Below are 27,816 nucleotides of genomic sequence, written 5' to 3'. Positions count from 1 at the left end.
AAAATCTTGGTACAAAATCATAAAACATTCAGAATGACATTGACAAACTGGCTCAAGTGAGCAAACGTTTTATAAAAAAATAAAATACTGTAAGGTTTACTGAATTCTTTGAAATATAGAAGGTCAAGAATAAAAGGAAGCCAATGAACATCACTTAAACTTATTATAAATTCAAAACCAAAGTACACGTAAACAGCAATCTAAAGAAGAACAAAACCAAAGTACATATTAGAAACTTAGAGGCTTCAATTAATTATTTAATTCTACTTGATAAGCATTCACTGTGTGAGATCAATATTTTTAGGTGAAGTTCCTGGAAAAATGGAAAATTTAAAGACAGGAATGGCAAAATACTGGGATGATCACAAGGAACCCCAGAAGAATCAAATGAAAATGAATCATGTGGCCGAAATATGCTTTCATGTCCATTCCCTAACAATTTCAAGACCTGCTTTAAAATACTTGCTCCCAGAAGCTTTTCCTAATATGGCTTACCCATAACAGCCATTCCTTTACTCTGTGTTATTTGTTGATTAAAACTACTCTTTCAGAATATAACTTATTAATTTAGCATCAGAGAATATAATTATTCATCTAGGTGAATTTCTCTAAATAATCAAGACCTGAGATTCTTTTTTTTTTCTTCATCAAGCCTCCCCTAACTCCCATTACCCCATTTGCCATTTGTGTTCTCTTTTCCCCTTCTCTTCATCTCAAAGCTCTCTGAACCATCCTACTCCATTTGCCATTTGTGTTCTCTTTTCCCCTTCTCTTCATCTCAAAGCTCTCTGAACCATCCTACCCCATTTGCCATTTGTGTTCTCTTTTCCCCTTCTCTATAATCTTAAAGCTCTCTGAACCATCCTATACTCTCTTCCTTTCTTTAGTTTCTTATAACATGATAGCCCTTCTCCCTGCCCTTTTATATGTGCCATTAATCCTACCTTCTTTGTCTTCATTTAGTAGGCTGCCCCCTCAATTATCAATTCCTGTCTACATCTTCAATCTCTTCCTGTATCCTGGTCCCTTTTCTACTGCCTACAAACATATCCAAGTCTCCTCTATTCATCATCCTCTCAAACTATCATCTTATATCTTTCCTCCCTTTGTCTCCTTCTACAAAAAGGCATCTATTCTGGCTACTACTACTTTTATTATCCCAACACATTGCAATCTAACTCATGAAACTATTTTCTTCAAAGGAAATAAGAATCTCTTAATTGACAAATCTGGTGGACTATTTCCCCCTCATTCTGAATTCCTTCTTTATCATTCTGCTATATTTGACATTGTTGACTATCCTTTCTTCCTAAATACTTTCTTTAGAACATTATTCTCTTCTGGTTGTCCTCCTCATTTGACTGCACAATCTCCTGTCAAAACTCAATCTGATACTATACTTCATAACTGCTTATTCTCAAACACTATGTCCTAGAATTCTCTTGTTAACCAAATTAGCTTCCATGAGTTTAATTAATGTTTGTGTTTATCCAGCCTCAGCCTTTATCCTGAGCTTCAATCCACATCACTAAATGCCCAATAGCCATTTCAAGCTGGATAGCTCAGAATCTTAAACTCAACATGTCCAAAACAGAATTATTTCTTCCAAAAAGTCCCTTCTTTCAAATTTTCTATTTCTGCAGAAATGCCAGGTGTGTATTCTCTTCTTAATTTCCCCTTATAGAATCTTATTCAAGAATCATTTTCTATACTAAGCTTTTCTTGATCTTCCTTAATTACTAGTGCCCCCCTCATTTACTACTTTGTATTTTTTAATTTATTCCTTAAATTCCATCCTCAATGTTGTCTCGCTAATAGAATATAAGCTTTTTGACAGCAGGGATCATTTAATTTTGTTTTGTTTTATACCCAAAATAGTACCTGGCATATATAGTTAGTAAACACTCAATAAATGCTATAGTACCTTTTACTTATGAACAACTGACTTTAAATAGAAGAAATATGGTCTCCTTTGCTATCAATGAGAAATCTGTTTAGATGTTCAAAATATTTCTTGAAAGTAGAAATTGCTTAATTTTTTTAAATTTTGGGGTGCCCAACACAGTATCTTGCACATCATAAGTTTTTTATAAATGATTGCTGAATTGAAGTTAAGAATCCTGTTAGAACTGAGGATTTGAAAGAAAATTGCTGTCTAAATCCAAGATTCTTGATATTATTCTATTTCTCAGTCATTTTTTAAGAAGATTTTTTTTTGCACTTTTATTAAATGAAAAGATCTCTTGCTATCTTTAAAATAATACCAAAATACAACAATGCTCCCTTTTTTTGGACCAAGCTAGAACCCCATCATTGGAAGTTTTCACAACCCATTTGACTTGCTTCACTTTTGTTGAGAGTTGGGATGCATTACTTTGTCAAACGTTTCTTTTAATATTATAAAAACATTACATTTATTGGCTTACATACATTATAACAATATTTACAGCAACTATTATTATATAGTTAACCTTTAAATCTCCCCTCAGTTTTCTCCCAGTGATTTTAATTCTTTCAATCCTTTACAGAATCAGAACTCAGTAGGGAAAGGCAAGGTATGCAAGTGGGAAGTCACCAAGGGCACAAGACACAGGAGGGTGCAACACTGCTTAATATTACTTTTAGCAAATGTACATATTTTAAATGCCAAAAAGAATTCTACTCTCCATGATACACAGGGATTTTCTACTAAGTCAAATCACCTGGATAGCTCAAAGTCTCTAAGGAACAATAATACACAGAGATTTTAATTTTAAAACCTGGCTAAGCACACATGTATGCTTTATCCCAGCTCTGGACCTTCCTTTTAATAATTTTTGCAGCCCTCCTCTGAAATATTTCCAAGTTTTTCACATTCTTCAGTTGAGTACATAGAATTAGACTCAACTGGGCTCAATATTCTGATAAAAGGGATCCAATCTAAGTAAACTGGCTTTATCTCTTATTGGGGATTCAGTTATTAATAATTTCTTTAAATCAGATTTCATATTACAATTCATTTCCTTTAAAATGTACCAATTGTCCAGTATTGTTCATATATGGAAACTTACAGTTTTTACTCCATTATTTTAGTACTTCAAGGATTCAGGATTGCTTTGGTGTGGATTCTCCACCCATTAATATAGATTATATTCTTGCTATATACCATGTTATGTAACATGACTATCTTCATGCATGACTATGGCTAAAAAATTGATCACTGTGTAGCTAACCTTCTGGTAATAAGCCAAATGATAAATTTTTTATATTGGATCTGGGACAGTGATGCAATAGTACATTACTCAAAGCCTTCCCAAATGGACAAAATCAGTCATAGCTCATGCTCTGCTGATATTACCTTTGAAAACCACTGTTTATGCCTTTCTGAGGAATTATTATTACATGAAACCTCCAATTAACTTCACAGGGGAAAAAAGCTTCACTACAAAAACTGAACTTGTGGTTCTTACATTTATCTCACATAGTACTCCTTAAAAAAAAGACATGGCTAATTGATTCTTAATATAATTTATCCTATTTTTTTCCCTTTTTTCCCCCCTTTTTTACTATGAATAGTTTGTTTATTCATACTGAGCTTCATTCCATGTTGTTTCTGCTCATTTCTTCGATGTAGTCAGCCATTGATTATTCCACATTCCAATCCCTTCATTCAAGGTACAATGTCCTATTACCTGGGATTGGACTAAGTAATGAAATTCAACACACTTTCTACAGCATTGATGAAAATATTAAAGCTTAAGAATGCTACTGGCTTTGTCACTCCCTCGAATGACTAATACCTCCGATTATAACAGCAATTTTCCAAATATGCTCTCTAGCTTACAAAAATAAAAATTCAAAGAACCATTGCCTTAGTTACATTTTTATTTTTAGGCTTAAACTTGGTATCCATCCACCTTTCATTATTTGCTTCACCCAATTCTAACTGACTTGAATCAGAGAAGCAAGGTTAACAGTGTCATTTTGCTGCCTTCTGCAAATATTTATGAATATCCTCATTAAAAAAAAAATGCAAATCCTAAAAAGAATTCTGATCTGTGGCTGCTAAGGAAGAACTTAATTACTTTAGGATATCAAACAGTTCTTGACAATCAAATATGAGGAAACAGAATCCTTACCTTACAAAAGAGCTAGACATAAGTCCAATGAATCCTATAGCAGCTCCAACAACAGCCGTTTTGCGACATCCAAATATGTCTGTGAACACACTCACTATAGGGCAGCAGAAAAAAATCATTCCCATGGACAAAGAACTCACCCAAGCTGTAAAAAGAAAAAAAAAGGTAATAAAGTAGGTTAATGCTATATTTCAACATGTAATGCTATATTTCAACATGTAGTAAAATGATAATATGGAAAATCCTTTTGAATTTAGTTTGTTTAGAAGAAAGACTAAATTGAATAAATGAAAAGTATAAATCACACATAGCAAATTGTATATGACCTAATGGTAGACTAGTGAGAGAAATGTTTTATTGTTACCATACCAGCCATTTGTCAGCTTCTAAAATGGAAAGCTTATTCTCTTGTGTAGTCTAAGTATTCTCTTTATAATCTTAACTCTACTAATCTACACTGTCTTTAATAGATGGAGCCTTTATTAGGAGTTTTCACACAAAAGACAACTAGCAGAAAAGACACTTATTTACGGGGAGTAAGGCTCAAGTAGGATAGAAGAGACAGATTTCCAAACATTAGTAGAAGACTGTTGCAGAACCATTAGGGTAGAGTGCAAAGCTGAGGTATAGGGGAGGACAGCAAAGTGGCTAATTACAGCCTGTCATCTGGTAGCTTCCTATTTTAATTAATTGCTAAACTCAACAGTTTCTAAACCACTGGAAGATTACAAGTATTCTAAGTACCCTCTAAATTTGGCACTCTGGACAATGTCAAAGTAGCCTCTCCACCATCTAACTATTGATAGCAAGTACTAATCTATGCAAAGGAATCTGGAAAAAAAATAAAAGGGACATCAAACTCAAGAGTAGTTGGTAGAAATGAGTTTTTACCTCCTGTCAAGTGTAAATTTTATCCTAGGAATCTAGGACTTGAACCTGGATAAACTCACTTTCCCCATTTTGTAAAGTGAAGATGTTGGGATTAAATAATTTCTCAGATATCTGCAAGTTCTTAACCTTATGATTATCGCACTAATAAAAGATTTGTTTAGTAATGCTGAATTTTTCCCCATATTTTTTCCATATAATCAAAAATTCCCAGTTAATAGAAGCAAACTAGGGATGTAACATATTCCCAACTTTTAATAAACATGTTCTTAAACAATACATTTATTTGAACAAGTCATAGAAACCATAGCTTGAAAGGGTAGACAACAATGAGGGTACAAAATATGAAAATGTCAATTCTAGTACAATGGTCTCAGTAGTAGAAATCAGGAAGAGCTAAGGCTTTCTGAATAAGTAATATAAGAAGATAATTTTTTTAAAAGTCCCACATTCTTGAAAATGTTAGATGTCACAATCAGATTTCACTAATGTTAATCATAACAAGTGGATATTTACTCTAGGGAAGCAAACTTATAATTATTTTATGTAAGATGTAAGAGATTTGATGTTAAAATTAAATGAAACACTGAAATTTACCAGTAGGTTACATGAAAGTCTAGGGTGTTAGACTCTTTCTAACCTATTCTCCTTTTGGAATATATTCATCTCATTCCTACCATGCTACTTCCTGCAAGTCTCCATGACTTCTATTTCTTTATTCCATCCTTCTTACCTGGCAGACTAAGTGCCCTCCAATATTTCCTTCATCATGCTGCATTTCAGATAAAAACAAAATTTTCCCCTTATAGGACCATATTAAAATTCTTCCAGAGTTTATCCCAAGTAGGGAATTACAACCTCCAAAAAGCAAGCCATGTGGTAAATTTGGATTTTCAAAGGGCTTTTTATGCATACAAAGCAAAAAAAGGGAGTTGACACTCTAAGCAGTAATTAAGCTGCTCAGTGAGTGGTAATATCCAAATACTTAAATGAAGCATGCTCCTCTTCAAGTCACATTTAGTGTGGATAATGAATGGAGAATTGATCCCAATTCTTTTTGCCTTTTTTTCACTTCTACCTGCAGGTTTTATTGCATTATCTTTAGCTGGGAGGAAAATGTAAAACGTAAAAACAGGACTGAACTGTCTAAAATTTGCTAAGGAATGAATATATCCCAGTAACTAGTAGCTTCTCATTCCAGTAAGAATCTTACTAACAAGTTTGCCATCATTCTTTCCCTAAACCAGTTGGTTTAATTTGCAGGATGATTAAATTCCTAAGATTATTGTACATCAAAATAGTCTATTTGGAGTCTGGCATATATAAATTTTATTATAAAATACAGCAAAACCAGACAGACACTCCACAAAAGTACCAGGACAAAAGGGGAAGAGAGGAAAGTGCTCCTTTCCCTGGTACAAAGTTACTAGTTCTTTAAGTTCACAGTTGTGTGAGGAAAGGTCAACACTAGTAACATTTTACAGAAGTTAAGATAGCGTGATTCAAAAAGAAATATAAAACCAACCAAATGTTTCAAAAATTTTTCCCCTTCAACTCCAGTTTATTTCAACATACAGATTCCTTTACAATGATCAGAATCATCACATCTGACATACTTAGGACCCAAAATATGTTTTCAATTATTATAGGAACAATTATACTTTGAAAAATTTCAAATAAATAGAAGCCACCCACTGTGCCTAGTACTAAGCTCTGCATACATTAAATTCTGACTGAACCTATATCTCTGAGAGAAATGTTTATCTTTTTGGCTAAAAGACCAGAAGTGCAGCCAACCTATGCTCCCATTTCAATTTACCATTCAGGTAAACTATGGTTATGACTGTATTAGGCGCAAAAATAGATTAGATCCCATGGGAATGGGAATGACAATGTGGGATGAAAAGAATGATAGTAGCTGGCTAACATGTATCCACAATCTCTTCCCAAGGTCTTCACATATTTAGTTTTGATTCATTAGAACACTTCTAAGGAACAGCTATATTTGGTCTCAGGAAACTACACATACAGGAGGATTGAGTAAATCTCTCCAGAATGCCAGGGTTGTCATTTTAAAGAGCTTGAAAGGAATATTAGATTGTCACACACACATACACACACAGTAAAATAGAGTTTCATTAAGACTGCTTTAGACAATGCAAGATGGGAGCAGTGGTGGCTTCCCCTTCTTATGGATGGCAAAATTAAAACTTGTGGTGAAAACTGTCAACAAGTCACACCTATCTCAATTGCTGAATCTGCTGGTTTCACATTTTACAAGTGCCAAAGAAAACAAATGAGGGTGATATGATTTTTCTTTGCTTCCAACTTCCCACTCACAACAGAGTCTCTAATGGAAAGCTTCTTTGCTCTCCACATTTATTAATACTCACACGAAAGTAAACTAAAACCAGACATTTTCTAACCTCTTCTCCATCCAACCTAGACATAGGAAAAACACATGTACAGAAGTAGTATTTATATCAGGTGAGGAATTCAGCTAGAGGGAAACCTTTATACTAAAATTACACCAAAAAAAGCAAAATAAAATACTTTCCAAACATTACTCTTTTTTGGTCAAGATTTCTCTATTTGGAAATGGTCTAATTTAAGGGAAAATATCAAAAAGGAGGAAAAAACCATTTCATTCACGTTTAAATTCTGGAACAAGTAACCATTTTCTACCTTCAAATAAAGGGATCAGTTGTTGGGGTGGGGGCTGAGGCTGAATTTGTTGTTTTGAGTTTTTTTTTTTTTTTTAATGGCAAGAGTTAGTGGCAGAATTGTGAGGGTATAGAGGATTCCTATTCCAAAACACCTTTGACAAAAATTTATGGTTTTTCTCTGTCCTCATTTAGAAATCCTCTATTCTCCCTGATTAATGGCTCAATGCAAAGACCACTGAATCTCTGTATGATCTTAGGTAAATCATTTTATCTCCTAAAGTATTTAGTTTCCTCATCTGCAAAATAAGGTGGTTGAAGTAGATCACCTCTCAGATCCCTTCTAGCCATAAATTTATCATACAGAAATAAGAATTATGATAGGCAAAGATGAGCTTGCATATTGAGTTGAGAATAGATAAGTGTTCAATTTGGCTCAAACTACTCTTTTCAACTTTAACAGTCATTATCTCTATGTTATCTCCTTTCTCTTCTACATGATAGCTGCTGGTGGTACATTTTTATGAAAAGTGAAGAGAGTTTAGAGATACCTGCTCCAAATCCCTCAGATTACAGTGGGGAAAATTTAGATCCTGGAGGTTAATTAATGAGCCCAAAGTCACAAATTACCTCACCTTAAGAGGTGAGATTCAACCCCAAATCCAATATTCTGTTCATTATGCTATACTATCTTTTTTTCTATCATGCTATATAGTTTTAGAGGGCACAATTGGAAGCAACAGGTAGAAATTACATGGTAGCAAATTTCAACACAATATCAAGAACTTGTTAAACAAGACTATTTCACAAGACTGAGGAAAAGGTCTATCTGAAGTACTTCTCTGTACTTTCTACTGTTTAAGTGACACTGAATCTTGCAATCAGGATAGCAATATTGATTTACTGAAGTAAGGTTATCAATAGGCATTTGTTCAACAAGTAAATGAATGAACCATATTAAGTCCTGAAAAACAAAGTGATATTGTAGGTGTTTCCTGTCCTCTGGATGTCTTCTAGGATTGCTTCCCAGCCAAATACTGCAAGATATAGTAGCATGCCACTAATGAGCTATATAGCTTCAGCTATAACTTTTGTGTCTCACCTTAGTCATCTGTATAATGGGAATAGTAATACCTATTCTACCTACTTCACAGTTGTTTTCAGGAACAAATGAGAAAATGGATCATCATAACAACAACACTAAAAAATAACTAGCATTTATAAGGTGCTTACACTATGCTTTACAACTGTATCTCCTTTGACCCCCAAAATAACTTGAAAAGGCAGGTTCTATTATTTATCCCCATTTTATATATAAGAAAATTGAGGCAGTTGTTTAGAATTTGTCTAAGGCCCTCACAACTAATATCTGAAGCAGGATTTCAACTCAGGTCTACTTGACTCCAGCTTTAGCACTCTGTCCACTGTCTAGTTGTCTCAAAAGATTTTCACAATGAATGTGAAAGCAACAGAACAAAGGGCTATCCCAATCCAAGCTATTATATTTTAAATATCAACTGTACAGCGTAGTCATATAATGTGAAGAGAGAAAGAAAGAAAGAGAGAAATAGAGAAAGAAAGAAAACCATCTACCTTTCCCCATTTTAAAGAAAATTAAAAATGTATTGGCTTAAGAACAATAAGTACATAATACACACAAATCCAAGAGATTAAAACTTAAAAGACAATATTAAATTCATGTTGGACAATTTAATATAGTCATGATTTAATCTTTTGATCACATTCTTTATGTTATTTAAGGCAACTTTTAAAAAATCAAATACCTCAAAACCTCAAGGTTCAAAAAGGAAAAATACCTATTGTGTTTCTTGATAAATTTTTAGAGAACATTTCATTTTTAACTATTCAGCAAGTCTAACAGTCAACAAGACTTGATTAAGTATTAAGTATTGTTTGTGGACTACTACACTTGGAGGCAGGATGTAGTGAATATCAAAGTAATCTTCATTACCAGCCAAACATTTATCAAGTGTCTATTGTTTGCCAGGATCTGTGCTAAATGCTGGGAATACAAAAAAAGGCAAAAGATTGACTCTGCTCAAGAAACACACAGTCTTAAATGGAGGAGAAAACATGCAAGCAACTATAAACTGGAGATCATTAATAGGAAAGGCATTAGAATTAAGGAGGATCAGATGGAAAGACTTCTTTTCAAAGGTAGTTTATTAACTGGAACTTGAAGGAAACCAGGAGGCAGAGAAGAGGAGAGGAAGTATGGTGAACAGTTATGGAAAACATTCTGATAATTCAGGAGATGAATTATCTTGAGCAAAAAACATCAAGAAAAGTGTCACTATGGTGGTTATAAAGTATTTGGGTGGATATAAAGTATCTGGAAGGATAGGGAGGGAAGGTTATGAAGAGCAATAGAATTTATTGAGTAAGGGAGATGATATGATCAGACTGGCACTTTAGGAAGATCCGCTCAACTGAGTGGAAAATATATTGGGATGGGGAGAAACTGGTGACAGAGAGACCAGTTAGCAGGTTATTGCAATAGTTCAGACATGAGGTGATAAGGAGCTTGGATGAAGGGAAAGGAGAAGTGATAGTGGCAAGAGAGAAGAGGGTATATGTGAGAAAGGTTATGAAGATAAAACCAACAGGCCTTTACAACAAACACTATGGGGGGATAATATAGAAAGTAAGGAATCAAGGATGATAACTGAGTTGCAAAGCTGGATGACTGGGAGGATAGTGAAAACCCTGGCATAATAGGGAAAGTGAAATTTGTACTGAGATCTTTTGACGCTAATGTCCATTACTGTATCCATTATACCTTAAAGTCCTTGCATACGGTGGTGCAGCTAGCTCCTGCTAGATCTTCTCCTCAAGGCAACACTTAGAAATTACAAAAGTCACTTAATCAATGCTTACTGAATTGAATTGCTTTTCCTATGGTTCAATTTAGGATTAATCCATTCTTAAGCATAATTTTTAAAAAAGAACTTTTAGCATAGAATAGTAGGTTTCTTGTTGGAATATCTGGATGTAAACCCATCTCTGTCCTTTACTGGCTCTTCAGCCTGATCAGATCACTTAACTCCCCAATACTTGTCATTTTTTTTTTAAGAGGATTGATGGCATAAAGAGGTGAACTCTTGATTTGCTCAAGATCTCTGAAATTAGAGATCCTTATAGATTCACATGAATTTTTCTTACTTGCAGAAGCTAAATTGTTTTCCAGGAGAAAATAATCTGATTTCACAAAAGGAAATCTGAGTAAAAAAAATTATTTTAAAGAAAACTTTGTTGTATTGTAAGACTGTAAGAGAGACTGCAAACTTGTTCAACTCAACCAATAATAGACATCTGAGCCAGGAACTGGGAGCTTAAAAATGAAAATATCATGTGAGATAACATATATGCAAAATATATATTTTTAAAATACAATTGAGAAAGAGGATAGGAGGAATCAGAAAAGATCTCATGTAAGAGGTGGCAATTGAACTAAGTTTCAAAAGAAACCAGTGACTCTAAAATGAAGTACCTATTCTTCTAAGAGTTTCTGGAGGAAAATATACTAGAAATAATTCTTTAGATATTTACAAAGCAAACATTAATCAATTAAATTAGTACTACTTGGAGTGAAATAAAAAAGTTCCATTAGCAAAGAGCAGTGACCTTGAAAGTTTGATCCCTGGCTTTGTATATGTACATCTCTAGTACTAGAGTCTAAACTTCTAGGTTAAGATTCAGTGTTCAATGATGGAGAGGCTGAGCCCAGCCCTGTATTATTGGTACTGATCAGAAACAAAATTTGGGATACAGAACTATAATAAGGCAAGAGGGTGCAACAACAAGGTTGTCCACTCTCTGAAATCTCAACCTCCCAGTACAAACGGGAGTGGAGGAAAGTAGTCCTGGAGGGACACTACACTGGTTTAGCCCTTAAAGTCACAAAGTTCTTGCGTTTTCTCTTTAAAGTTTAAGATTATTCAAAGATATGAGAAAGAAGTGGGTGAAAGTGGGGAGTCTTCAAATGTAGGATTTGGAACAATTTTTTAAGGAATGATTACAAAGGAAATCAATTTTCTCCCTTTTTTATTGGCCAGGAGGAGCTAAATAAAGAGTTCTAGCTGTTACTTTGCTATTCATCCTCACAATACAAATGATTCCCATGTGATTAAATAAAGGACAGGCTAATGAGAGTGGAGAAGACATTGATTTTAATACAACCTTTATTAATATTTGATTTAAAAGTAGTTTTGGTTTAAAAAGCAACTCTATTAATATTTGATTATATTTTACAATAAAAAGCTTTATTTAGCTTTCTCATCTCTAAAAATTTTTTAAGTTGATATTTTCCTTAAATACTTCAAAAATCCAAATCAGAGGTTAGGCAATGGCAGTTTCTCAGCTCATATCCTGCCCTATACTTTGCCTGGGCAAAAAATAAAAAATCCAGAAAAAAACACTAATTTTCCATTCAATGGAACTGGTTTGGGATTAAGTATTTTAAAACATATCAAAAACTTTATAGAAAGCTTTATAATTCACACTGGTTAACTTTCCCTACGAAAATCTGTGCTAAATTGAACAGAACAAAGTTCAAAAATCCTATTAATAGCCTTACAAGTGCAGAGTCTTGCTTATAAGTGCATTTTGGTACTGAATTGATAAGAACTCTCTTAAACAGCATATTTAAGCATATCTAAGACCTTTAGTGTCAGCACAGTAGAGATTAAAATACTGAGACAAAAAATAATAAATACCTATCCTGTGCCTGACAAACTTCTGAATGATCCTAGAGTGGAAGCAAAAAATGGCCGAGTACCTAATCCTAAACATGTCATGCACAAACAAGTTCTTATATTCCAAGAAAGTATCAGCCCACACAGACAAGTTTCCACTTAACAGGCAGATTTCTATCAAATAAAGCAAATGCCTTCTTGCATATTAATTGCTGTCTTTCTGACTACCACCTTCAGCACTATTCACCAACTTTTGATATTAGCAATTTTTATCACAGGTAATTTTTCCAAGATATCCCTTTCTACAGAGTAGCAGGAAACTAGCGGGATAAAAAAATTAACACTGTAAAGATAAAATGAATGCAGATATATGCAGAGTTGCAAAACAACAAATTAAAGATCTCAGGGGCAGTGGCAAATATAAACCTCCCATCCCACTCAGATATTATGGAAATGTGGCCATTCATGCATTCATAGAGAATTTGAGTTTATACTATACACAGGTATAAGGAGAATATAGAATATAGAAATAACTAAGACATGATCTTTTCCTCAAGAAGCATATTCTAATAAATGGAAATGAATGACCTGAAGAGGCAAGATGATGGAATGTCATGTGATAAGGACGGGAAATAGTCTAGTTTGTGGGAAGAGTTGCATTCAATAAGACTAGAAAAGTAGTCTGGAATCAGATTATGAAAAACTCAGAGGCAAGATTGGAGTTATTCAGGTAAAAGAGTGACATGGACAAACCTGTGTTTTTAGGACTGTCAGTGAGGCAGTTATGAAGATATTCAAGAGGAGAAAGATTGGATACAGAGAGACCAATGAATAGTCTATAGAAACAGTCCAAAAGAAAGATGATGAGAGCTTGGAAAAGAGTGGTAGCTATTTAAGTGGAAAGAAGATGAGAACTGTTGTAGAAGTAGACTGATAAAGCTGTTTAACTAACTGAATATGAGATACAAGGAAGAGAAGACTTGATAACAGCAGCCAATAATTTAGGCAGTAATAGCACCAATAAAGCAGCTACAAATATTTTTTTATTTACATAACTAGTCTATGGTGTCAACAATGAGACTGTATAGCTCCTTCCACATTACTAAATTCCTCTTCTAAAATTGAGAAATTTCTATTTTATAAGCAACATTCGCTGTCCTAAACCATTTCAAAGAGGACCTGGTGAAAGTATGGATAGTACCCAAGATAGATGAGTCTCTTCTATTTAATGAGTCCTCAGTCCCCTCTATCATATTATATTGGTAGCCTGTGTTCTGCTATGAAACAACTAGCCAAGTGCATAATAATATTAGGTTGAGAATTATAACAATAGCTAGGGAGTGAAAGTGGAAGAAGACTAACAGAGAGGGAAGAAAACAGTTAATAAGAAACTCTTATGTATAACCACAAACTGAGCTGTGACACATCAGTGAATAGATGATTAAATTGTTTCGCTGACAAACAAGGATTTATGATGGGGAGCATATCTTTTATGCTGATAAAAGAAGAATTTCTCCCATGAGAAATCCCAAACTTCATTGTCTGTAACACAGGCATTGATCCTAAGGAACTAATTATAATAAAATTCCAAGGTATGCCAAACATCTTTGTTTTGATGGGCAATAGTAAAAAGAATATCAAAGAGAATTATTTTTAAAACTGGCATAAAGAATTGTATGCTTAATTCTTTTTATTTATTTATTGGTGAGGCATTTGGGGTTAAGTGACTTAAAACTTAACAGGTGTGTGTACACCTAGTAAGTATTAAAAGTCTAAACTGGGATTTGAACTCAAGTGCTCCTGCTCTATTCACTGCATGGTCTAGCTGCCCCTAGAGTTTTTAATTTATTGTAAACTATTATGTTTTATGTCTCTATGTCCTTTGTACTAGGTTTGCTAGGCTACAAAACAAGAGACTAGCAACCTAGTTTCTATAATTCTTTTAAGGATTTAAGACAATTTTAAAGAGACAAACACTGACAGACTCAATTTGATGTAGTTTGAAAGGAAAAAAAAAATCACAATATCAGCATGGCTTTCATCTACAGAGTTTAAAGCATTTTACATAAATCACTAGCAGCAGTATCAGTCCTGTTTTCCTAATGAAATACCCCAGTACAACTTCCCTAGATTTTCTGACTCAAGCTAAAAGAGTCAGAAATAACCCAGATGTATTTGAGTAAGACTAACTTTCTAAACACAAAATAAGCTTGTCTCAAATTATAATCTGATGTTTTTTGATGTTAATTGCAATCTATTCAAAGATAGCCCAGTATTTATTTTTGGTCCAAATTTATGATGTCATTGTTTTAGGAAAATCCAGAAAAAAAAACCAAACTAGAAAAGTAGATGGAAAGTTGCTCTGCAATTTAAGTTCTTAGAGAGTTGCCTCAGGCATTGAGAAGTGAGTGTCTTGGCCAGTGTGTACAAAAAGGTAAAACTTGAACCTAGCCTCTATGAGTCTGAGGCCAGCACTTTATCCTTTATACTATGCATCATACACACACAGACAACACTTCAGGGTATAATCTTTTTACAAATGTAGATTACAATCAAATTTGTCCTTTGAAAATACATCATGTGATTTTAAAAAGTTATACTAGCAATTTGTATTCAAAAATCATACTCAAACTTTATCAACAGAACATTAAAAATGAATGTTTCTTATATTTTGTTTGTATCTTTTAGGGAAAATAAGACTACTTGACTGAAGAAACTTTTGCTCACATAATCAGAATACTAAAAGTTGTAATATTCTGTTGTAACCATTCTGTTAGTAAATGATAGACATTACTTCATGGTTTCCTGTTCTCCTAATTCATCATGCAAAATAAGTATGCTTTCTTCCCAGCTAATATCTAGAATCTGAACTCACATAAGCCAAAATTTATTCTTCTCAAAGCTCTGACCCCTACTTGATACTCTCATCACTCTTATCAAATCTTTCCAATTACAGCTATCATCATTCTCCATAAATTCTATCTTACTTTTCTACATACTTCTAGATAGTCAATATCTTGGTGCTTAAGCATCCCCTTCCCAACAAATGTGATTCCCACACAAATTTTTCCTGATACTTAATACTGCCAAAATGCATCCATTTCCAATTTCCTCAAAGTTCTTATTAGCAATATGGATGATTAATTTAAACTAAGATGATAATAAGTATTAACTATTTAATGTATTATCCCTCTCAGACAGCATCTGCATTTCTATATGGTTTTATTGCTTTAAGGTAATGAAGGAATTTAGAACACTTACAAGACTACTTTTATTTTTTTAAAAAAGCCTTTCATTTTCAAAACATATGCATAATTTAACAATTCACACTTACAAAACTTTGTGTTCCAAATTTTTTTTCTCCTTCCCTCCCCCCCACTTCCTACCCTAGATGGCAAGTAATCCAATATGTTAAACATGAGCAATTCTTCCATACGTATTTCCACAATTATGGTGTACAAGAAAAAAAAAACAGATAAAAAGGAAAAAAAAGAGTAAGAAAATAAAATGTAAGCAAAAAACAACAAAAAAGTAAAAATACTACAATGTTGTGATTCATACTCAGTCCCCACATTCTGAGTGCACTCTGGGTCAATTGGAATTGGCCTGTATCACCTCACTGCTGAAAAGAGCCACATCTATCAGAATTAATCATCATATACTCTTATTGCTATGTACAATTCTAAGCCCACTAGAAACATTGCTAGATCAAGGGGTATGCAAGCTAAGTTTGATACCCCTTTAAGCATAGTTCCATATTGCTCCCCAAAATGGTTGCTTCAGTTCACAACTACACCAACAATGTATTAGTGTCCCAGTTTACCCATATCCCTTCCAACATATAGCATTATCTTTTCCTGTCATTTTAGCCAATCTGAGAGATGTAGTGGTATCTCAGTTGTCTTAATTTGCATTTCTCTGATTAATTATGATATGAAGCATCTTTTTACATATTTTTCATATGATTAGAAATAGTTTAATTTCATAAGAAAATTTTCTGTTCATACCCTTTGACCATTTTATCAAATGGAGTATGGATCACAACTTAGTGATCAAGTGGTTTGCATTCTTTTAAATTTGAGTCAAGATTTTAGAAATGAGGATTTTATCAGAACCTTTGGATGTAGAAAAAATTTTCCCAGCTTATTACTTCCCTTCTAATCTTCTCTGCATGGATTTTGTTTGTACAAAAAACCTTTTGTATAGAAAACAGTTTTAATATAGAAAATGTGTTATTCTACTCAAGTTTCATAACTTTTCATTTTATTATCTGAGATATCAAGCTTATAATTCCTGGGGCAGCTAGTTGGTATAGTAGATAGAGCATCAGCCCTGAGGTCAGGAGTTCAAATGTGACCTCAGATTTATGTGAACCTGGGCAAGTCACTTAACCCCAATTGCGCAAAAAAAAAAAAAGTAATTCCTTATTAGTGCTGATTTCTTGCCTAGTCACTAACATGTTGATATCAATGATCAATTTCTGCTTTTCTGACACTGAGTTCAATAGTACAGTCAATTTCTTATCAGTTGAAAAATAATACTTTTCCATTTTCCCTTAACTTCATCTCTACAGCCTTGTAAAAGAATGCAGCTGCCATTCCAAGGCCAGCTTTAACTCTGATGCAATTCAGTCAGTAACTATCATATTAATCAATGAAATTCCTCTTGTAATCTTTCCTTAGGCCAATCTTAGCATTCTTAATAAGAATTCCTGCTTAGCCCCATAAGCATATAATAATCAAAGCAGTCTTTTTTTTTTTTTTAGCTATCCTTCTATGAAAGTATAGCATACCCTCAATGTTTCAAGAGAATGAGGCATAGGATTTCCTTTTTAATATCAATCCCATACCCTGCCCTTCTCTGCAGAGATGGGGGACTATGCATATAATACAGTGCACATAACATCAGATTTTCTTGATGTGTTAGGTTAATTTTACTGAATTTTTTCCTTTTTTTATTCTTTGTTGTAAGAAATGATTCTCTGGAAGGAAAAAATATTCAATGTAAAAATAAAGATATCTTTTAAAATTATTTTTAAAAGAAATATTTACTTAAGGCAAGTTTTTAATCTCACAGCAGACATTCAATGTTCAGCTGTTTCAGTCATGTCTGACTCTTTGTGACATTATTTGAAGTTTTCTTGGCAATGATACTGGGGTGGTTTGCCGTTCCTTTCTCCAAATTACTTTATAGATGAGGAAACTGAGGCAAATAAGGTTAAGTGATTTGCCCAGCATCACAAAGCTAATAAGCATAGGAAACCTAGGTGGCTCAAATAGTGCCAGACCTGCAGTCAGGAAAACTCATCTTCATGAATTCAAATTTGGCAAACGCTTACTAGCTATATGACTCGACTACAATTTTCTCATATATAGAAGAGGAATTAGACTAGGAGACCAATAAGGATCCTATCAGTCTATAATCCTATTCCATGTCTAACAAAGATGCAGATTTAAATATCTTGGATAAACCAATTGCCCTCTCCCACATAATAGAGTATACATCAAGTATTTTGTATGACATTATTTGATGTATGAAGTAATTTGATAACATAAAATTATGTGTAATTTACTCATTTTTTTTCAAAAAATATAAAATGTATGAAGCAGAGAAGAGACAAAAAGTTCTCAAGGAAAAAGAATGAATTTTTTTGGTTGGCTCCAGAAGGCACAACTAGGAGCAATGGATAGAAATTACAAAGAAGCAAATTTAAACTTGAGATAAAGAAAGCTTTCCTAACATATCAGACCTAGTCAAAATCAGATAGATTGCTTCAGAAAGTGCTGAAGCACTGGAGGACTCCATATGGCAGATGACGATTTGAATTCTATGTAGCAGAGATCTTTGCTGGATTAGGGTAGATCAAGATCCCTTCTGAAGTTTTATGATTCTGAGAGAAAGTAGATCTAATTGAAAGAGCACACTAAAACAAAGCATTTCATTAATGGACAGAAGTAGTAAGTTAATTTGGGGGCTTACATATGTAGCAAGAGTAATATGGGGTATTATCTTCATCCAATGGGGTTAGATAGAATTCACACAAAAGTTAAAACTTTGACAGTAATAGAAAGAAGGAAAGATGTTATGTCTTGGAAATAAATGCAGCATGATAGGGTCAAAACAGTTGACAATTTACTTAATCAAAGTATCCTCTAAAGAGCCCCTTTAGAGCTTCTGATTTTCCAACTATCTTTATTCCAGCATCTTCAAGGGAAGAGATGGCAACCTCCACTTCTGTGGGACCCTGCCTCAAGTAACAAACTGCCCACCCTAGTCAAGTAACAAACTGCCCACCCTAGGAATTAATTATGTGGCAAATTAACTCAAAATATTAGTGCCAATTTCACAGATAAAATTGAGGATGGCAAGTTGGGGAAGGCAAAATACCCTCAGGAAAATCTATTTGCAAATTGCAGCTCCAAAGAAAGTTTCAAGTGAAACAACAGGTGCAGGTGCAGAGATTTTTGTTTTAATGATTGTACCTCATTAATTAGCATTTACTACTTCTGGTGCAGCAGAACTAAAATAAATTATGGGCTTCTTCAAAAAATCTGGCCACACAGGCTTCAGTTCAAAATCTTACTAATTAATGGAGAATTCTAAAGACTGCTTGAGGCATTGAATGTGACCTTTGACAGTTATTAATGGAAATACAGAGGTAGGAAGAACAAACAATGATAGGCAGAGAATGGTAAATATTTGTTTTTCCTTCAAGTGCTCCAAAAAGAGTATTTCCTACTTGGAAGTTTTTTGTAAAGATCACGTATGTATCTTAGCAAAATTTATACTAAAAGTTACTACTACTTTCTCCCATCTCTCATCAATAAACTGGGCCAAAAGCATAAAAATAAAAAGCCTGAATTGTACTATTTTTCAAAGGATCTCAATTAGAGAGGAAAGAAGAGATTGAGTTTCTTCTGAGTTTCTTTCTAACCCAAAGTGTGATACAAACTCCCACACTTCCTAGCCACCACCCAAAAAGGATTCTGTTCATTTGTTTTGAATGTTTTACTTTCAAAATAAATAGATTCTTTACAAAGGCACTATTCAACAAGAATAAGGTGCTATAATGAAAGCCTCCAAATTTATGCTGGCAGGATACACTAAGCTTCCACAGCCAATCTTCATCACCTGAAGTTTACAAGCACTTAATTCTTGGCAACTATGAAGCAAAGGGACATTTCTATTCTATGCTCCCCTCTGTATTAAATCTTGTGAAAGAATCTTTTATTTTCATAGCACTTTTTCCTAGGGCTTCAAAGTGACTGTGTGATTTTTTAAAATGATAATGAGGGTGCAAATTGAGATGTACTTTTTAGACACAGCGAATGAAGGACTTTTTTTTGCTAGAATATGCAAATTTTTACAAAGGTTTTGTTTTTCTTTTTATTCTCAGTGGGAGAGAGAAGGAAAAATAGATTTCTAGTAATGAGAAAAAAATTGAGTAAAAAATGAAATAAAAATGATGTCATACTACCTGCACATATGGAAAATTATAACATCATTCTTCCAACTCTGCCTGTGTTCTGTACTTCTTTCATGGTCTTCCTTCACTGTCATTTTATTGGTGCAATGGTGACATGAAATAGGAATCAAAATCAGTATCTCTCACATGCTAACAAAGGATAGATACCTCCTACATCCTGTTCGCTTTCAAGTAGTTAACAATGTTCTCATTTGTTCTTTTCTATTTCTACTGACAACTATCCCAGTACAGACCCCTTGTTATCTTCTATCAATGCTATCACAAAAGCCTCCTAAACAGATTTGCTGTTTCCAGCATTGACTCTCAAATTCAATCTACAAATAACTGCTAGATTAGTTCTCATTAGGCCCAAGTATGATACAAATTATTCATCTGCTCATAATTCTCCATTATTTACAAAATAACATTCTGTAATATTATATAAATTATACAAATAAATACAAAAAAATAAAATTTTTCACCCTACCCATATTATGTGGCATTAACCTTCCATAGTACTTTTTTGGGGGGAACTCTGATGCATTTATGGAACACAATATATATTACAACTGTGTCAGTATCTAATCCCTGTTAATAGAATATAAATTTCTTGAGGGCAGGAACAATATCTTATCTAAACTTTTTATCTCTCCCATCATAGTCATCAATACATGGCTGACACATTGAATATTTGTTGTCTTTTAAAAGCAATGAAATCTCTCTACAATCTAGCTCTGATACTTCACTATCTGACCAAAACTTTGTATTACTCTCTCTTCCTATGTCTCATTCTCCTAAATTTATTTCTTTGCCCTTGTTGACACCTTCAATCCCTCTACCCCACAGTACTTTCCCAGATTCTTATCTCAACCACATAGTTGGTCATTTCAACTCTACATTGTTCTTGATTCTTCCTATTATCAATAGATCCAAGAAGTTGCTAAATCATATTGATTTTATGTATAGAACGTCTTTCCTACTTGTGCACTTCTTTTTCTTCATGGCCACCCCTACTCCCAGTTCAAATCCTCATCACTTTTCATAGACTATTTATGCCTCCACACTCCAATCCTATGATTTCTGGAATGATTTTCCCCAAAGGACTGGTCTAATCATCACCTCACTTCTCATACCTCACAGCTCACTAAATGAAATCCTTCATTTGATACTTAAAACCCTTCATAACTTGGCTTTAACCTACTTTTATTATGTATTTCTCCCCTTCTGGCATTTTATGAGGAAGTCAAACAAGCCTTCTAGTTCCTCACAAACATGGGAAAATACAACTAAACTATCCAAATATTAATAGGAAATTAAGGCATGATACCATCCATTTATAAAACAGGAGAATAAAAAGAAAGAACAGACTTGTATTGAATGTAATGGAATATTACTATGCTGGCAGACTGGAAGCCTTTGCCCCTACGCTCACCTTATCTTTCATCCCTGGAGACGTCAAAATCCTGTCCAGGTGGCCACACTTTTACCTGCCCCAGTCCACATTTCTTAGGTCTTCCCACAGTGGAAATTAATGGCTAGGAAACCTTCTATTTCAAAATTGTACCCTAGAGGTCAAGGGGTTGTACATCAAAGCTGTTCTGATTATGTAAAACACCAAAATATATATTTTAAAGTAAATGTGGCTTAAAAAATAAAAGTAAATGTAGTATCAGGATATAGCACTGAGAAAAAAAGAAAATTACTTATTTTTAAATCACTTATTTAAAGGATCACATTTAACTATATGTGCATAGAGTCTCTTAGTTATTAACATAGAATGCCATAACAACTCTATAATAAAATATACTATATTAATAGTAAGCACTGTAATGCAATTACCTTTATTTTAAGCTGCTAAATAATGCATAGGTCTAATTCATCTGACAGAAGATGACCAAGAAAAGAACCTAAAGTCCTGTGCTACAAACATGAAAAAAAGTAAATTAAATCCATAAGTAGGAAGATCAAATATGGTGCCACAAAGAGCCAAAATCGGTCCCTGTAGTTATTTTGCTTATTTTCATGTGATTATCTTAATTTTAAAACCTACTTGTGAGTAAACATACCTTTTAAAACAAACATATGTTTATGTAAGCACATACAGGAGACTGCTTTCAGTAATCTAAAAAAAGCCCCACCAACATAAAAAGGAGAAATGGAGAAATGCTTCATGAAATCTGTGATAGTGATATTGCAAGAGCAGCAGTGCAAGCAATATAAGCAAGTTTCCCTTTAAGGGACTCTGAATTATCAGAATAAGCTTCTTAACATGAACAATTATAAGCACTACAACCTTCCTCTTTAGTCTTTGTTTCTTATTTTAGAGTTTATTTCTATTACTACCAACTTCAAGTTCTCTTTGATAATTTAATTTTTAGAAATAAACAGATCATTAGTTGAGTAATACTGTTCTCAAGCACTGAAGAGAGTCCAGAAAACCTTAAAAGATTTTTTTCTATGTTCTAGGTTACCAATTAGTCATGTAGTCAAGTAATTTAACTTCTCTGAATGTCAAGGTTTTCTCATTTATATAAAGCAAGAGGATAAACTGTTGTTAGTAATACTTTTCTTCCCAATATTTTAAACAGGAAATTATATATCTGTCAAAATGCTCACTGTACAACAATGCTCACTATAAAACACTGTACAACAATCCTTCATTACAATTCATCTCCTCTATTTTGCTCCCAATTTTCCTTAATCCAATAAAATTGTATAGCCTCATGTATCTGGATCAATATTTAAGAATTTTATTAATATGTTCTAAAGTGTATAGTGGTCTTTGGCCAAATTAGGTTGGGAAGTAAAGAACTAGAAGGGACTGATAAGATGATGTTGGAGCTAGACTGAACTTTGGAAATAATTTGACACAAAACCCTTAGAAGAGGAATCTGAAGACCAAGAAGTATAAAATGATTTGCCCAGAATTAACTTGTGATGTTATGGTGGCCAAGAGGTTAATCTAGCTCAGAGTTGATAGGAATCTGGTTCAGGTCTAAGGACACAAATGAAAATGCACCGGGTAACTTTAGGGGAAGCAGTGAAGTCAAGTTTTTTTGTTTCTTCCCTAAACCTCACTCAATCAAGAGTGAGTCTATCTCCTAAGAGTTAATAACTTGTTGTGAGGATTAGCATGAGACTGATAGAAGGAAAGATAATGGGGAATGTTTATGGCTACTACTAGATGAAGGACAGGGGAACTTGGACTTGAACTCAGATTTACAGTGTCTATGTAAAGCTAACTTTTTCCTAAAATTAGAAGCCAGAGCTAGGTGGTTGTATATGAATAACCATAAGATGAGAGTATATACCAACTAAGACAGGGATAGGGAGAAACAATGCCTATAAAGGTCAGGTGGATGGAAGGAGAATAAAACATAGTTTAATGGATATTATAATACTAAATTCAGATTTTGAGGGGAACACTTGATCAGCCAAGTCATTGTTCATCCAAAGTACTTAGATTGGTGCAAATCTACTTTACTCGTTGAGTTCAGAAGAGAATGAAAGAAGGAAAAAAAGTAAGACAAGGATTTTGGCCTTTGTTCTACTAACTCCAAACCCAGCATGCCTTTCCCTACACCAGTTTGCCTCTTTTTCTTCTTGATTCCAACATTCTGTGATTCTTCAATATAATATAACCAAAACAATCAAGGAATTCTGTCAGCACTGAGGTTTTCAAACTTTTGAATTTATAGAATCCTTTCATTGTTTTTTTTTTCACATTTTATTCAACTCTTAATATATTCCACACACTGTGCTAAAAGTTGAGGATACAAAAAGAAAAGTGTAATAATCTCTGTTCTTCTCAAGGAGCTCACATTCTAATTAGGGAAGATGACACAAGAGGATTCTATTTCAGAGGAGATATAAAGAGAGACCTGATGGAAGGACATGAATGACTTAAACTGGCAACCAGAACTAGGTAATTCTGGAGACTTTTATGGAAATAGAAGAGAAAAATTTCATCAACTAGCAACTTGGTGTTTTCCTTCCTTGTTTCATTGTGTGTGTGTATGTATATACACATATATGTAATGAACTTTACTGACATCAATGCAATTATTGCAAAGAACAGAGAAAAATAAATATCATGAAATCATGAATCTCTCTTATCCATCCTGCCATTCATTGAGTGAAACTGCCATTGACTTTTAATGGCTTTGGCCAATAATCTGCTAAAAAGTTTGCTTCATCTAAAGACAACAGAAATCATGTCTGTCCAAAAAAGTTCAAAAGCCACATCAGCATTTGTATCAATTATGTAAGGTTGTGACAACATGTATAGCCACTGCATTATGCCTTTCACACATGACCATGAAAGGAGTCTGCCAATTGCCTCCATTCTACAGGACGTAAAGAAACTCTCTGAGCAGGATCTGAAAAAAGTAACACTACTAGGTCAAAGTATCAACAGTTATTAAGACAACTTAGAGATCTAACTCATTAATGGGAGACTTTCTCATCTGAATCAAGGATTTAGTGCAAATTACAAAACAAAGCAAGGATGATTTCTATCTGCACATCTTCTGGATCAGATTTTTAGAGTTGATCTTGAAATGAGGATGAGCTTCATTTTCCCTTTCTCCAAGGATTTTGCAGCTAATGTTCTACAATATTCACAAACAGAACAATATTTGTAAATAGATCCACCTGCTGACTTGAATTAATAGCCACAAAGTTCTTCTGGATGTCCACTTGTTAGTGATGCTGTGAGAAGATTCTGGTGTAAGCTATAATTTGGACTAGATACTGTCTGGGGTCACTTCCAGTTCTGAAATTATGTGATAAAATGGCAAGTAAGTTTTCCCAATTAGAGAGAAGTGGCTGGTTACAACTCTTATAGGAAATAGATATCAGATAGGGAACTGTGTCCAAAGGAAAATAAATATGCTGGATTCACTTGTTAGATATAAGCATCTCTAAGAATCACTATTAAATGATTCACCTACACCTAAAAGAGAGAGATGGGTGAAGGTGTTCTATGGAATGGCAATTAGAATTGATAGAGATACAAAATTTAACAATAGCAATAAAATATTTTAAAACATACTGAAAAAAAATTCATAATAAAACGACAATTTTGTTATTAACTTAATGTTAAATATAAGTACTTTCCCCCCAAAAAAATTCTAACATTTTTCATCTGTGTATGTTGAAGTGTTTGTGCATAATCGAGTTCATAATAAAAAAAACTGGAAAGAAAAATGGAAAAAAAGAAAAAAAAACTGGGGAGCAGAAAGACAAGGACAATCTGGCCAAGGTTGCTAGAGTGAATGAACGTCTAAAGTAAGTCTGCAACTCAAAACCAGATAAACTCTCAAAAACTCTTCCACTATGCCTCACAGGCATAAAACTGTCTTTTATTCTAATATATATATATATATATATATAAAATATAAAATATAGATATATAGATATATAATATATATCTATATTTCTAAAATATATATCAAAAGATGATGGGTTTTGGTGACATAATAATTATCTATTATTTCTCTTCTCTGCTATGCTTTATTCTATTTTATTTCCTATCTCTTCTATACTTCAAAGATGCAGTTAGAGAAAGCTGGAGAAATGCTCTCTATTAATGATGTTTTTCTACAATATAAACAAAGTGAATTCCTTTTCTAATTTTATGGATGCCTTTTGTCATTTTCATGCCAGTCATTTCCTGATGTTCTTCTTCTCCTATGATATCCTATCTGACAAGAGTTAGCAAAAGCAACCAACATAGTGAAATATCAAGAATTTTTTCTGTAAATAGCTTTAGAAGGAATTGCACCTTAAAATTGTTAAAATTATAACATACTTGGACTAGAAGGGACCTTAGTTAACCTCTTCTCCAATTGCCTCTTTTTTAAAAAACAAATTAAGAAACTGAATAAATTCAATGTATTTAACTGATGTAGTTAAATCCAGTTTGTAGCTGAGATGGAACTAGGATTTATGTCTGACTAGGGCTAAGGCTCTTTCCACTGCATTTCCATTCTATTAATTGTACACTCCCTAGCTTCAGACAATTGAAGGAATAGGATATGATATGGCTCAACAAGTATGGAGAATCAATGGATTGCTTGTTGATGAGCTGACCATCACCCAACACTCACTACTAATGTAGTTACACTCCTTAGTTTTAGAGCAAGTATTTAAATTGGGAAAAATAAGTTCTCAAAACTATCCCATAACACACTAAAGAAATTTCACTAAAGAGAGATGTCTTTAATATATTCGTTTATTAAGGAATTTTGAAATGACACCCAGTTTATTACTTTATTACTTTTTACTACTGGTAATTTGCTACCAGTAAATAGAGAATGTTTTGACTCCAAAAAAGCTGCATACTGATGACACAGAGAATTTTAACAAAGGCAAATAACTTAGGGAAAAGGTACTTTTGATAGAAGTTTGAAGGAGACTTGTCCTAATTATTCTATCCAGTCTAAGCTGTACATTTATGCAAAGGAGAAAATACAATTAAAATGGTTTATTCAACCAATGGATAAACATTATTGATATATTAAAAATGAGAGATGCTTTTGGGTTGACAGATTTAGCCCCAACTTCCTGTACCTTCTATATTTACAGTATAATTGATCATTGAGGTTGATCATGATGGTCATGTACTAAGTTCCTGAGAGGATTGCTTCAGTTAACTACTCATTCTGATATGAGATTATTCTAAAGGAAGATGAAACATAAGAAACTTTTACTCAATTTAAGAAATAGCAGATGGTCTGGGCTGGAGCAGAAGAGGATGCAGAAGAGAAAGAGAGAAAAAAACTATTATTTAATGATATGTTTATTTATATATTTTTACATTTAACTCATACCCAGATTCTTTGAAAAGCATCAGTTGTTTAGCAGATTAACAAAGCAGCTACTGTCTTTTTTTTCCCATAAGGAATAAACCCTTCCATTGTCATGGGCAAATGATGGGTTTTGCTTTTCAATGTAAGCCATCTGTACAAGAAATGCACAAGCAATACAAGAGTGATGTTATTTTGAGAAAAGGATAGAAAGTAACTATTGTCCAGATTCATGATGGGAATCAGTCTAGTGAAAATGAAAGCGTGCTAAAGCTGGGATCAAAAACCTGGGTTCAAATCCTGTTTTTGCTGCTTATACCCAGGATACTCTACTTCTATGAAACTCAGTCTGTAAAAGGTACAAATTGGACCAATTGGACTCTAAGGATCCACTTCTAACTCTAAATTCTAAATAAAAAGAATTCAGTCTGAAATAAAATTTTTACTCGTACAACTTGGCAAAGTATAAAAGGAAAGAATTGTACCAAATGATGTCTTTAAGTTCTCTTCTAACTCTAATATATGGAGAGCCTGAGATTTAATCAGTGTTTTATTGAATCTAATAGATGAATAGTGGTAATATTATAGCATAGATTATAGAGCTGTCATACACACACACACACACACACACACACACACACACACAGAGTTTTATTGTATATCTAATTCATGTGATTAGTCTTTTGGTTTTATACAATATTTTCACAAAGGATTCATATTCCCATTTTACAGATAAACACACTAAAATAAAGAATAAAAAGACTTGCTTACCATTATAAATTAATTAATGGCAGAGTATCAACTATAATTTGCACTTCCACATCATGGGGATTAAGGGATGATACCTGTCATCTTAAAAATCCATGTAAAATTTTTATGCCCTCCCTTCATGTGAGAGAAATGTGAAATGTTGACAGATCCTTATTGCAAAATTTGGGTCAATTATTTGGTCTTAAATTCTGTCACCAGCTGGGCTTTTGTGTGTGGCTTTTGCAATACTCCCTCAAAAAGTCCCATTTAATTTCTCATGTCAACCCTCTATATATCGATGCAATAAGGAAAGTCACAACATGGAAAAGATAACTGCAGTACTCAAATCTCAGAAGCCTATATTATACTGATTTCTTAGAAACCCTGTGTTAACCTCTGAGAATACAA

At 33.6% G+C, this 27,816-nt stretch overlaps 1 protein-coding gene across 1 annotated transcript in view; it reads right to left on the bottom strand.

Annotated features, from left to right (window-relative positions):
- The window catches only part of SLC16A10 (solute carrier family 16 member 10), a 112,792-nt gene that overhangs the window by 45,413 nt on the left and 39,563 nt on the right, over positions 1 to 27,816 (bottom strand). Inside the window, 1 exon segment of the mRNA XM_051997547.1 lies at positions 4,119 to 4,263. Coding sequence (XP_051853507.1) covers positions 4,119 to 4,263 — 145 coding nt within the window.

The sequence above is a fragment of the Antechinus flavipes genome, chromosome 4 (genome assembly GCF_016432865.1).
Source record: "Antechinus flavipes isolate AdamAnt ecotype Samford, QLD, Australia chromosome 4, AdamAnt_v2, whole genome shotgun sequence".
Taxonomy (NCBI): Eukaryota; Metazoa; Chordata; class Mammalia; order Dasyuromorphia; family Dasyuridae; genus Antechinus; species Antechinus flavipes.
This window is presented reverse-complemented; position numbering and strand designations above follow the sequence as displayed.